Source organism: Molothrus ater, chromosome 4 (assembly GCF_012460135.2).
Source record: "Molothrus ater isolate BHLD 08-10-18 breed brown headed cowbird chromosome 4, BPBGC_Mater_1.1, whole genome shotgun sequence".
In the NCBI taxonomy this organism is placed as follows: Eukaryota; Metazoa; Chordata; class Aves; order Passeriformes; family Icteridae; genus Molothrus; species Molothrus ater.
This window is the reverse complement of record NC_050481.2, coordinates 16,730,080-16,743,617: the sequence shown is the minus strand read 5'-3', so window position 1 is coordinate 16,743,617 and position 13,538 is coordinate 16,730,080. Positions and strand designations below refer to the sequence as shown.

Sequence of the window (13,538 nt, the reverse complement as noted above, 5' to 3'; positions counted from 1 at the left end):
GTCCAAGCCAGGAGCCCTCAGAGAGCCAAAACAAAAGGCAAGCAATTGGAGTGACAGTTCACAGGCAAACTAACCCAGCAAGGAGCGTTTTTTGTTGTTACTTTTGGCCTTAAGCTGGGATGGAAGAATAGAAAAGAAATAACAATTGGTACATCTTAGACTTTGAAGCACAGGTGATCAGGGGAAGGATCTGAATGAGGATAAAGCAGACTTTAAAAAGGGACACACATATATGAACAAAAAGCAGCAAAACATGGACAGGGAAAGCCAATCATGTTGCCATGCCTCTTATGTATCTCTGGTGCCTCCCATCAAAAACAACATCTCACCAACCCACAGACTCACAGATCTAATACATAGAAATTCCACATTCATTCCCAGCTCAAACATGGCTTTAGGCCACAACAAACTCCAACATGTTTCAAAGCTTCCAGGACCACCTCCAGCTAATAGCTAAAAACTGCTGATCCTCTTCACTTGCTTTTCAAATCCTGCTGGGGGTGTGTGGTCATTTTTTGGAGCCTAAACCCACTGCTAAACTGGCCTTCTGTGGCTTGCCCAGCCTAGCACGACATAAACGAGATTAGGGTTGCCCTGTAGCCCACTGCAACCCTTTTTCAGGTTGAACTGGATTTTGGAGATTTTTAGCATCTTGAATGGTCCCAGGGACAAACTAATTCAAAAGCTTTTACAACCTGTAATAGCTCGCCTTTCTTCTTTAAAATTCAGTGGTAGAATAGTCCTAGTTTCCAAAAGAACCAGGGCCAGCATAAATCCAGAGCAAATAACTTAACTGAGTTGACTTCTTAGTAGAATAGGCTATGTGCCTACCTTACATGAGCATTTGGGAAAAAATAAGTTCCCCTCCAGATAAAAAAAAAGGTTTTACTAGTGAGAAAGCACCTGTGCCAGAGAGAATTAACCATCTGCTCTGCACCAATGCCCAGAACAGGTAACATCAGAGATTTACAAGAACAGTTTGCTTCCTAAGAGTATTCTGAAGGTGCAAATTATTCCCACTGATGCCATTCCTCTCCCAGCATTTTTAGGGCACATTCAGGCACCAAAACCTAATCCCTACACCTCTAACATGCATTGGGCACTGTGAGGTCAGTCATGTATGCAAAATATCTGGAAAACAGCTACATATCTTCCTGCTATGCAATAGAGAAGTCCGAGGCCAGGTAACAGAGGGCACAACTTCCCATATAGAGGTGGGTGCACTACACAAAAAGACACCCAAGCTTAAGAGTTTAAACAAACTTCTTAACTTGGGTTCAGATGCCATTGCATCACTTCCCCTTCAAGTACCACACCCCTGATTTCCTCTTCATTGTCTAGAATTCAGGGAACCACAGATTAATTTCAGTATCTCCTCCCATTCCTGTCCCAGAAATATCAGTAAACTGACTCTGACCAAGGTGAACAAACTCTCCTTAGCTCCAAATGCTTTTGTGTCAAATTCTTACAAATACATGGAATGGAACAGCACAATATCTCATGGATAAGCAAGAGGTAGACCTATGAGTGAAGAATCACTTGTCTATTCAACCCTTTAATAAAATATACACAGCCCAATTTTTCTGAAGTATTTGATCTAGGATGGTATTACTGATGCACTTCACCAAAGTACAGTAAATGCCCATGAATGATACCAAGAGATACCATTTCACTCATGGTACCAACAAGGCAACCAGAACTGCTGACTGGAATTGGTTCCACCATGGTACATGATGCAAAATAAGACAATTTTATATGTTATGGTCCATATAGCTCACAGGAGCTGCAAAATGACACAGGCTCTGCAACATCTCTACCAATGTCCACTATAAATCAGCATCTAAACATAAAATTTCTGATGTATTTCAAACCATTATATTCTGATACTTATATATATTATATTCTGATACATTTGTGATGTTAAAAATAAGGCTTAAAAGAAAAAAAAACTGTACCAATCTGTACTTACAACTTCAAACACAGAGACTTAGTACAATTGCAAGGCTTCCTGGGGCGGTTTGCAGACTCAGAAGAAATTATTCTGGGGAGAGAAAAGGGCATTTATACACACACAGTTTTATCAGTTTCTTCCTATTTTAAATTAATGTAAACAGTTCATAATAAAAACTTTGAAAAAATCTTTCTATTCCCCTTGCATTAGGTTTTTGGCTGACCGTGTTTAAGTTATTAATAGTGCCTTTCCAACCCAGAAAGAGATGGATTATTTGCTGCAAATTTGGATGCATGCCTGAAGTAGAAATTAGGCTTTAAAGCTAGAGGAAGCATAACTAAAAAACTGGAGTCGGGGAAACCTTCCCCAGAATCCCTTCAAGTGCAGTGGGATCAGACCCAACCCAAATTCACATAACATTATTGTGCTTTTTCTTCTGTTCTCCTTGGAATTAAAACAATGCAAGAAAACAAAAAATAATGGGAAATTATTCCCCTCTGGAATAATGGGAAAGCAAGTCAAACCACAGTGTTCAGTTTTCAGATAAATTGTATGGTAGACACAGTCTTTAACTGCTCCTAAGACTTGGATTTTGTGACACTAATCACATCTGATGAGATTTGTTCCATCCCTATCCAGCAATTTCTGCATGTAATGCCAGGGAGATTAAATCAAACCCGTTCATTTGAATAGCTGCATCTGGATTTGGGATTAGTTTGCATCAGTTGAGGTTGCAGCAACAAAAAGCAACTTCATGTTCACAATTTCCAGCAAACAGTAACACAAAAGGACTGTGCAGAACAGCTAAGTCTGCTGGATTGGCAAAGGGAAAATAATATATGTTAGCTGTTATTCTCGTCCTTAAAGGAAAAATGCAAGACTGAAAAAACCCAAAGCCTCCTATCGCGATCCATTTTGCTGTTTGGCTGAATTTCTGCATGTGTTAAGCACCTAGCTTATATATTGTCCAGAACCTCTTTGCAGCAATGTTGAGAAATAGTTGAGGCCTGTAGCTCACAGGTGCTGTTGCAAATAAAAAAACAAGAGCAACAGGGAGCTTTCAGGTCAACTTCCTGCTACATGAATTCAAAAAACAGAAAGGAAAGCACAGCTTTGATCAAGAGACTGGCTCAAATGTCAGAGAGATCCACACCCTTCAGTCAGAGGTAATAATCACACACAGCAGACTTGAGAATTCCCCAAACCAAACTCCAAGACCTCATGCTTATTCAAGCAGCCTATTCTAGAGGTTTTGGGATTTTTTTTTTCAGAATTCTTACCCATTGAATGGCAGCCGTGCCTGGGACTGGACACTGGATGTCCCTGTGAAGCCAGTGTTGCTTGCTATGGATACATAGGATGACTGTTGGAGCTAACAAAACAAAAAGGTTAATGCCTGACATGAAAGAAATTATAAACAAGAGGATGTGTTGCTAGTATTTAAATTAGCTTTCCAGATATTGCTACAAAAATAACTTGCTTCTAAGAACATTTTTAGACACTTATAGAACTTGGACCAGGTGGCAACTTCCTGCCTCCATACTTAGCATAAAAATACTATTTTTGACTGTATTTGTTGTTGTCTATTACAGTGTCTAGATTCATACAGATGACAGGGTTAACACACAGAAATGTTCACACCACAAACAACTCCTGTTCCTAAAAACATGCTCATTTTCACCCTAATAGAGCAGAATCACTTCCTGCACAAGTTAGTAGCTTCCTTTATATACAAGCCACTTACTATGAAAATAAGCAAAATGATTTGCATTCCAGCTCCTCTGCATACCTGAACCCACCATTTACTTTTTACATTAAGAAACCAAAATCTCATAAGAACCTGCCAAACAACACTGCTCTGGGCTACCTTCTTTAGCATTACCTAGAAGCAGCCGTTTGCTCCTGCTGGGACAGGTTTTGGGGACATATTGGCATGTGGCAAGATATAGACCTGCTGGGGCCAGGCAAACGGGGACAAGTTGTGACTGGAACACAAACCTCAGAGGAGAGGTCCCACGGATGCTAGTTTCAAGTAAAATTTGGAGAACTAGACTGGAAGGACACAATAACAATATTCAGGGTCAAACTGCAACTGTGACAAAACCAAAAGGCAAACAAACCAGTCTGGTACCAGTAATGCCAGGAGCGATCAGAGTCTTTGTTTCTACAAACTTCAGCCTTCAGCAGAACATTTCATTTATTCTCTTTTCATCCTGGTCAGATCCTGGCAAAGAGCAAAAAACTAATCCCTAGGCCTCAGTTGGAGTGACTGGTACCAGCTGCTTCTGACCCCTGGCAATGCGCTTAGCATTAACTAACACCATTTTATAACGAAGACAGCCATTCTCTGTGACCAAGCAGGTCACATGTATGCTCCCTTTCTCCTCATCATCAGGCCCTGAAGGTCCTGTGAACCAAGCAGACAAACCAATAGGATTTCTTCTTCCCCTCACTGCAGGTCTCAGGATTCCTGGGTGCCAGGCCAATTACTCTGCTCCTTACTGGCCATGGAAGTCTCAGGCACCCAGACAACCAGGTGGTGGTGACTGTCAGGGAACAGGGAAGTGTAACAGCACACAGAGGAGTTATAAAATCAAGGTGTTCCAAGTCCTAAGTGATGAACTTGGACTGGGATTGCTGCTGGACACTGAGCCCTGTGACCACCAGTGGCCAGGGTCACCTCCACTGACATCTGCTTCCTCTGAGGACCAAGTGACTTGTAGTCTTTCATATGATTTTCAAGTCTAGGTTATGATTGCTAAAGTGATGAAGCAAACTGTGTATCAAGATCTGACCCAATATGCAGGGTCTAGGTGATTAGAAATTCCAAGTTGAGATCTAGGTGATTCGAGTGAGTTGGCATTCCAAATTCTGTACTCCACCACTCAAAATCGCACTACACTGATTCTGCTGACAGAAATGCTGTGCTATTATGCTAATAAAAACTCCTTTGAGAAAACAAAGCTTTAATTGCAACCATGACTGTAATTAAAGTGCCATCATCATTCTGCCAAGGATCCCTAACAGAAACTGTTGCCTCAGTGTCAGGTGGCTGTCACAGAGCAGAAACCTTTAAGAGAAAGGTAGAATATTCCACAAGAGCAACATTTGCATAACCATCTCTGGGAAAGGCCATACCTGTGTGACATACTGAGCTGGAAGGACTGCATAGCCAACATTTCCTGTGCCAGGGGCTGGTGCCAGCACAGTGCCTGGGGGGAGGTTGGTGAGGTTGGGCTGGATCTGTGGCAGTGGAGTGGCTGGCATGATAAGTCTTTGTTGGGGCTGACTGGTAGTGACTATTTGAGAAGTTGAGTTGATTGGTTTGGGCACCACCTGGAGAGAAAAGAGCTGAAATCAGTGAATCTTTCAATCTTTATGAAATCAGTGTTTCAGTCATTCAGAACACACTTTGATTAGTAGAACAGTTCTTTACAGAGCTGGAAGCAGACTTTTTTCCTGTGCAGCCAAACCAGGTCAGGACTATTACATGACTTAAAGCCAACTCACCTGTTTCACAGTCTGTGCTGGCACTATGGGAACTGACATACGCACGGGGGTCGCGTTCACCACCACGGGCTTTGCTGGGGTCAAGAAACATCACAGGAATGTGTGTTAGTCACTCCAAATCCATAGTTCAGCCCTTCAGACTTTCACATGTGCATAACACAGAGGTACTTAGCACTGTAACTCATAGCATGCAACACTTGGGTCTAGACAACACCTTTGTAAACAGGTCTTTGGCACACATTTCACAGCAATGGATTAAAAAACCAGTCAGGGTTCAGACCACCTCTGGACACTGGATTTTCCTTACATCCCTTTTCCCTTTGAAATCTTTTATTCCATCACCCCTCTGGAAAGCATGGACAGAAACCAGCAAAAAAAACACCTGACACTTCTAAAGCAATTTACATGGAAGGATCTTCATGTTACAGGAGTTCTGACAATATGCTTGTGCGGTGTCCTGCCTTCATGCTCTTCATATAGAGGAGATGGAAGAGGCCATGAACCACCCATAAATCTGCTCAACTAGGGAAAAGCAACCTAAAATGCCCCCAGGATTCAGGCCCAACTACAGAGCAATTTGACACAAAGGAGCATTTTCACATACAGACCAGAGGTAGCGGCAGAATATGGAATTTATGGAAGTCTTACCATAAAACCAAGTACATCTGGCAGTCTTCACAGATCTCTGTTATGTATTCATTTTAATTGTTACAGAACAAACATGAAAGAAAAACCCAACAGAGGCTTCAGACAATGTCCCCAGCAGCACTTACCCTGTTGCAGAGGCTGAGTATTCGTACTGGGATTTTGACTGGCAGATTGTGTTGAACTACTGGCTGTTGTGGCAGTAACGAGTCTGACATAATGGAACTTGCTTCCAGGTACCTGAATCTGCTGAACATTGGGTGCAGTTGCCAAGGGAATAATTGTCTTAAATTGAGACGTACCCACTCCTCCTACAGTAATGGTCTGCACTGCTGATTTCACAGCCTGTTAAGCCAACACAGACAGCACAAAGTTACTTGTACAAAGACAGAAAGAACATCAATATGTTTATTTCTCAATTTGTTCGTGAGCAACTCTAGCATACCATTCATACCCTTCAGAGGGAAGACAGTTACCCTCTTTTTGCTTTCAAAAGTAGAACAGATGCAAAGAGATTAAATGCCTCTCAACATCTCAGAGAAAACTCAGTTTCATTTTCAATGCTCTACACCAAACACCAGAGTAAACTAGTATTTACATGAGTAGGGTGACTCAGGCCACTTCACAAGATACAACATCTGCCAAAACTATTTCCAGTGACTACAGAGAACATGGCTCAATTTGTCCTCCACAATCAAACAACCAAATATAGAAATATTCCTACTATTAAAAACACATGGTAAGAACTTGCAGAACAGTTTGTCTGGACTGCATCATAATTTATCTGCGTGTGTACAGATTCCTGTTAAGAAAATTTGTAATTAATCCACAGAAATCACTGTGCAACCCTTGTGAGGAAAAGGGAACAAAATCCATAACTGATGGACATCAGAAAGAATACAAGCTGAGAAATGAAAGAAGCAAGAACAATGAGGAGTAGCAAAACAAATTCCTTAAGAAAAAAGGCAAAATGCTGAAAGAAAGGGAGCTCAGCAGACCTGTGCTACCTTGCAGCTGGAGTATCAGTATACCAGAAATTTGCAAAAGTTCATCTTTCCAACTCTTCTCAAACTAAAAACTAATAACAAGAAAGTTTTATTTCATTTATACACATTCATAAGTCTACTGGTTTGATAACAGCCTCTTTTCCCAGACTTGCTCAACCTCAAACCTTGATTTCTTCCTTTTTCTCCTTCCATTTAACTTTTTTTTAGAGCTCAGCTTTTTATTCTCAGTATCTTTTACTATTAGTATAAAACATATTGTCCTTGACATCAAGTTTAAGTATTACACTTGGTTGTAAATATGATGTGAATTCTTATGAGAACATTTTCCCACTTGCCCAGCTTTCAGCAACTACATGAATGAAATCTCAATTTGCACACATTTTACTAGAAAAACAACCCTGCTCTTCTAAAAGATGTTTTCTTGGGATTTTTGATTTTTCTTAAGACATTTTATACCTTAACAAGCCAGAGCATCAAAATAAGCACTATGTGCAAGTATGGTCACAGACATTGTCAAAGGGAGACCAGTTCTCTCTAGCACACAAAAGAGCAGCTGCTATCCAAGGACAACTGGGAAAATTGTAAAATTCAAGGGACAGTTCTTCTAAAGGCATGTTCTTGAGCCCAGTGAAGCACTTGTGTTCTGTGAGATAGCTTTGCAACAGAACTCCCACAGACATCTCCATTTTCTCACTTAGGGTGCTTGCAGTAGAGAGACTTAACCTTTTAACAATTATTTCAGAAGAGAGTTCTCCCTGGAGAAAAAACCAGTTCAAATCTCTGTGGTGTCCATAATCCCATATCAGCTTTCCAATTATTTCCTGTATCAGTAAGATAAGACTGGGAAAATCTGTCTGTCTGGTCTCATGCTGTACATGTGTGTCCACTCCCAGCTATATCCATACTCTGGATATATTTGCACCCATACACATTCCTTCATGTTTACCACAACAACAGTACAGATATTGTGATAGAAAAAGATTTACCTAAGATCACAAAAGAGGTAAAGAGCAAAAACTGTCATTTATAAGAAAGGTCAGTTTTGTGTTGTGATTAATTAATGCAAAATCATTTATAAAAGCTATTATGGAAAAGCCCATTTTTCTAGAAATGAGACATAGGAAATAAATAATTTCTGGTTCTGTAGGTTTCAGCCCAGACCTCTACAGCAGGAATGTGAACTCCACTGCTGCAAACCTCAGAAATACCTGGAAAGCAGCCCTAGGCAGTGGCAATAGAAACACTGGCAGAAGAGAGAGAACCACCCAAAGAACTCCTCCTCGTGTCACAGAGTTCTTCACGTGACTTGGGAGATTCAGTACACAGAAACAAGAATTTGCACCAAGTGGGGCTTTCCAGGATGGAAAGCTACTTTCTAACAGCACAGATTGTATGGGCTTGCACTGGTTTGCACCCCTCAACTGAAGAAGTATTTATACACTCCTTGGGGCATTACTTCTGCCAGTTCCTAAGCAAACACCATCCCAAGAACACCGGCAGACAGACGGCTGCCAAGCCGTGGTCCAACACTGCAGTTCCCAGCAAGCAATGACACAGACACAGCAGAAGACAAAGGAAAGTCAGTCTGTACCTGGGTGGTTGTGTGGTTGACTATGGCCTTCCCAGGGGAGGAGGGTGCTGACTGCTGCACTGTGAGGATCTGCTGTCCTAACGCTACATTCAGTGGGACGCCCACCGTCTTCTGGGGGGAGCTGGGAGGCTGGGAGGCCACTGACACCACTGTTAGCTGCTTGGCAAAACAAAAAGCAGTTTAAACCTCTGGGCAGGATACAGGACCCTGAACATACACATTCCCCTCCTCAGGACAGCACAGCTCTCTACCAGAACAGAGCTCTTTCTGTGAACAGGGGGCCTGCATTTAACCACAACTCACACGGGTCCGGCTGTGACAACAGCAAACAGAGCCCTGAGGAACTTGAAGGCATCACTGGTGTCCAGCACCAACTGGCTCCTGCAGAAATCTAGCACAGCATCCAGGTGGGAGTAAGGGGTTGTCTTTCCATTTGTTTTGTTGGGTTTTTTTAAAGGAAATTATCCCATTAAAGCCTGAGCATTGTCAAGAGGGATCTTCTAAATAAAGGCATTCTATTTGGTTCAATGACGATTTCATCATAAATAGGAATTTCAAAGAAAAGCTGTTGGAAAGAAAATTCTCACCTCACACTACTGATTCAAAGTATAAGAACATCAGTACTTTCAAATCTACACTGCAGTTTCCCAGAGATCCAGTCTTCTGACCACATTTCTGCAGAGTGCAGTGTTTATAAACACTCTATATAACCACACCCCTTCCAAGGCTGGTTTTCTACTTTTTGTTCTGAACTTCCTTATGTTTTAAGAAAAACCAGATACTTAGAATTGCTTATCAACAGTAAATTCAAGATGTAACCCTAAAGAGTCTTTTCACACTCACTCCTAGTTAAAAAAGTAGCTTTAGAATAAAAATTAACTTCTTTATGTTGTTTCTCTTACTAATAATTGTCAAACACAAGTCTTTTACTGCACCTGTATAACATTACAACACTAAAGCATAGCCAAACTAAAATAATTTTTTATTCTTAATTTGCTTACTATTCATGATATTTTAGTTGGCCTGCACTGTACATCTTGTCCCTCTATCTCCCTTTCTTCAGCAATATTCCTCTTCTCAAGACAATTATCAAATCTGAAACACAAGTGTCACCTTGACCTGTGCCAATCTCCAGCTCTGTGCAAGGACCACTGCAAATTTCATTTACCTCACAAGTGATCTGGGAAGACTAAATTGCCTGTGCAGTAGCAGGAATGGTTAATAAGTGCTGACCTATTAATATTATTGAGGTCTCCTCTTGAACAGCCTGTTGATGTTTTATGAAGGCATTAAAAATAGTCTGAGTGCTTGACTAAGAGGGAACAGCTGCTCTCAGAATCAATGCTTAGGGAATGGCAAAAAATGGCAGGAATGGGGAACTATGCAGTAATGCATATCTGCTTAAAACCATAATAAGGGAGCCAGTTGAAAAAAAAATCTAAATTAGGGCATTACCACAGAGCATTGTGATGCAAAATGGAGACTCTGGAGATATTTTTATGGACTCTGGAGACATGTTTATTATGTCTGGAGTAATAATAAACAACTTGTAGCATAGACACAGAGAGCTCCATTCAGACCACTGTGCAGGAGGGATAGAAGGCTGCAGCCAGAACAGGTCCTTACCTTATTGGGGGATTTGAGTGGTGAGATAGCTATTTTATTCGGTGTCTGTTGTGTTGTTGTACTCAAAGATGATCCAATGACTCCACTCTCTGAGATGGTTATTGTCTTTGGTGGTGTCCCTGGAGCAGACTGTGAAAAAACCCTACCTATAAACAATGAAGATACCATCAGCTCCAGTTATCCCTGGTCACAGTCACTTTTAAAGCAAAGTTTTCCCTGCCATTTGTGCAATTTATCTCTACTTCTGAGAGTGTACGACCTGACAGGAAGGACACTGGCACACTAAGTTAGATTTAGCAACAAAGAAGAAAATTGCTGTTACTACAAACAAAAAGACAGCTTGCTCAGGCTTAAAAAAAGAGCCAAAATGGACATTGAGCTTTCTGTGCCATTCAGCTGACAATTGTTGACAGCCAGGACAGCATCCTGAGGAGCAGAGCTCTCCAATACACCTGCACCACACACAGCTGGCAGCTTCCTGGGAAAGCCCTGGGCTGCTGCCAATGCCCAGAGAAACTGAGCATCCATGGTGGGGGGGACTACTTCCTTTGAAACCTCAGCCACCAAACACCAGCTGGGTTACAGTGACCAAGAAAAAGATGTTTGGTCTGTCTACAATCAGCTCTGAGGGTTTTTTTCTTTTCTCTGTTGGTGGTTGCCTCTTTCACTGCCTAACAATTTTTAGTCACACTACCACCCATGTTTTCATGTGTGTGTCATAAACTCTCTCTGTTTTTACAATGCCAAAGAAGAGTAAACATCAAAAACAGTAGCTCCATATCATGACATCAGTTTCAGGAATATTGAAAACTCCCAGATTTTTTTTTCCATCCTTTCTAAGTTTCTTTCCAAAGAATGCTTGACCACTGAGCTTTCCTCTGCTTCACTTTGGTTCAGACTCATTTCTGTCATAGCTTCTGTCACCCATTCTCTTGTACTACATTTATAAAAATAAGAAACAAACAAATACCAGCATAACTTTTCCATCCAAAATCAACTGGTGGCATAACAATTAAAGTCAACTGGAAGTAACAAGAAAAAGCACTATCCTCATGGCAAGCTGATTTCCTCTGCAGTCTGTGTACTCTAAAATAACCACTTTTGTGCAGTCTAATTAACAGCACAGATAGTTGCCAGCAGCTGCTAAAGCAGTGGGGAAAAAAAACATCTAGAGGTTTCAATCCTTTGAGTTATTTTCTTGGTGACAGCTTTCCTCTTCTCACTACATCTCCTCCTTAGCATCAGCTTCCAAAGAGAATCTGGTAGCTTATACTGACAAGTCTTTCCAGGTTACAACTTCCACCTCAGCTTGCAGGAATTTCTAGGCAATTAAAAATATTTATCAGATTCGTGAAAACATGCATAAAAAAATCAAAACACAAACACAAATGTTACACCTTCTCTAAAGTGATGCCAGTCTCTCAAAGCTGGCAAGCTGTGCTGGCTGTTTGGAATGGTGAAGGAAAAACCAATATATAAAGATTTCCCTCTCAATTAATGAAGCAACTTTACGTCCCAGTGATAGTTTTAGTGAAGGCTCAGGCACAGGTGATTTTTCAAAGTACTGATTTAAAAACTGCAAGTCATTTTTAATGTTTTTGGGTCGGGCTTTTTGTTTGTTTGGATTGTTTTTTTTAAACACACAAACAACTCAAGTATTTATAAGCATAGCAATCTTCTTACAGGTCTATATATTTGGTAGGGAATTTGAGAAAGGGGACAAACTGGGGAGTGGGATGGGGAATTCCTCTTTCACCTGGAACACATGTCAGGCCGCAGGCAGCCTGCCAATTCAAGAAAAAGATTATGTTCCAGCTCTGTGCCATTCGCTGGCATCTCTCAGTGATCTGAATACCAGAGACAGTTGCATCTTTTTTAAAACCAGCTCAAGTCCCAGTGCTGTAAAGACTTAACAAATTTGTGAAAAATACCTGGGAGAGATTTTAGGCCTACTTAGACTGATAAATCTGTAGGCAGTTAGACATCCTTCATAGCTCTAATGATGAATCCAGCTTCCTACATTTGCCTTTTTCAGATAAAATTAGATGCTTAAGATGTTTAGCAACATACACTGTCATTATAAACAAGGTATTACACTGTGTTTTTTTCTTTCATTTTGTTGGTGCTTTTGCTGTTGTTCTGTGGTCAGTTGGACTTTTATTTTTTATAAGGATATATAGAGTTGTTTTCTAAAGGGAAAGAGCATTTGTTATTTGCCTTAATTACTTTCCTAGACACTTCTGCAGTGGTGATTTTTGAAGTAGGTGAGCAACTTAACAAAAACAACACAGCTTTCTTCACTTTCTTCATTCAAACATTTTTTTCTGTTAATTGCATGTATTACATTTAAGTCCAACTATAAGCAGATTAAAGTAATACAAAAGCATGTGTCTCCCTTTCCCCCTGTGTATTTATAAAATGTTTCTGAAAATACTTTCTCTTCGTCAAGTAATCTTTTCTGTGGCACTGGGGTATTTTTTTTCTCCTCCCCAAAATCCATGAAGTACTTTGCAGTAAAAGCAACTCTGCAATTACCAAGATTATTCTAATTGAGTATAAAGGTACCAACAACTGCATTTATCTGCTTCTAGCAAAAAAGTTTTCTGATTTTTTTTTCAATTGCTTGAGGTACTTTGACAGAAACTACAGTAAAAATGTTGAGACAGAAGAATTTTGACAATTACCATTTCTTTGAAAAGCCTTTAAAAAATGGCAAAGCAAAACAAGTCAAAGTAGTACAACCTGCAATGACTGGTGACACTTGAGTGGTCTGCCCTGTGACAGCTTTGCTATTGATTGGTTTTGCAAATATCAGCTTGGTGATCACCGGGCCAGAAGTTGGGGTTCGAGTCTTCTTCGCAATCTAAAAGATGGAGGAAAAAAGATCTAAAGTAATTTGAGCATTTTGGATCTAAATTATTGTATTGTTAAGTACATTAAAAAATAAAAAGGGCAATACTTGCACACATAATTAGAAGAATAACTGTCTATCTTTCATTTCATCTCCACTTCTCCTTATGGAAAAAACTAGGAGATTATCCTGGACACTTCAGAATGCCAGCTACCAAAGTAGGATAGCCAAATCCCTCTCAACTTTTTCAGAAGACAGCTCTCTGTGCAAACATCTCATCTTCAAGATGCTGAAATTATTTCTTATGTGTGGTTGGTCTACATAAAAATGTCAAAATTAAATGCACAACTCTCAGTA

General features: G+C 40.5%; 1 protein-coding gene across 4 annotated transcripts in view; it reads right to left on the bottom strand.

Moving 5' to 3' along the window:
• Window positions 1-13,538, bottom strand: part of LIN54 (lin-54 DREAM MuvB core complex component) — a 39,982-nt gene that overhangs the window by 4,728 nt on the left and 21,716 nt on the right. For 3 of the 4 annotated variants that reach the window (XM_036382061.2, XM_036382062.1, XM_054514627.1), the window contains exons 3-10: window positions 13,073-13,193; window positions 10,331-10,476; window positions 8,705-8,860; window positions 6,235-6,451; window positions 5,462-5,535; window positions 5,090-5,287; window positions 3,232-3,323; window positions 1,970-2,041 (exon numbers count right to left, since the gene is read on the bottom strand). In XM_036382061.2, the coding sequence (XP_036237954.1) occupies window positions 1,970-2,041; window positions 3,232-3,323; window positions 5,090-5,287; window positions 5,462-5,535; window positions 6,235-6,451; window positions 8,705-8,860; window positions 10,331-10,476; window positions 13,073-13,193 (1,076 nt within the window). The remainder of the gene's footprint in view (window positions 1-1,969; window positions 2,042-3,231; window positions 3,324-5,089; window positions 5,288-5,461; window positions 5,536-6,234; window positions 6,452-8,704; window positions 8,861-10,330; window positions 10,477-13,072; window positions 13,194-13,538) is intronic. The other variant, XM_036382063.2, reaches the window with a different exon arrangement.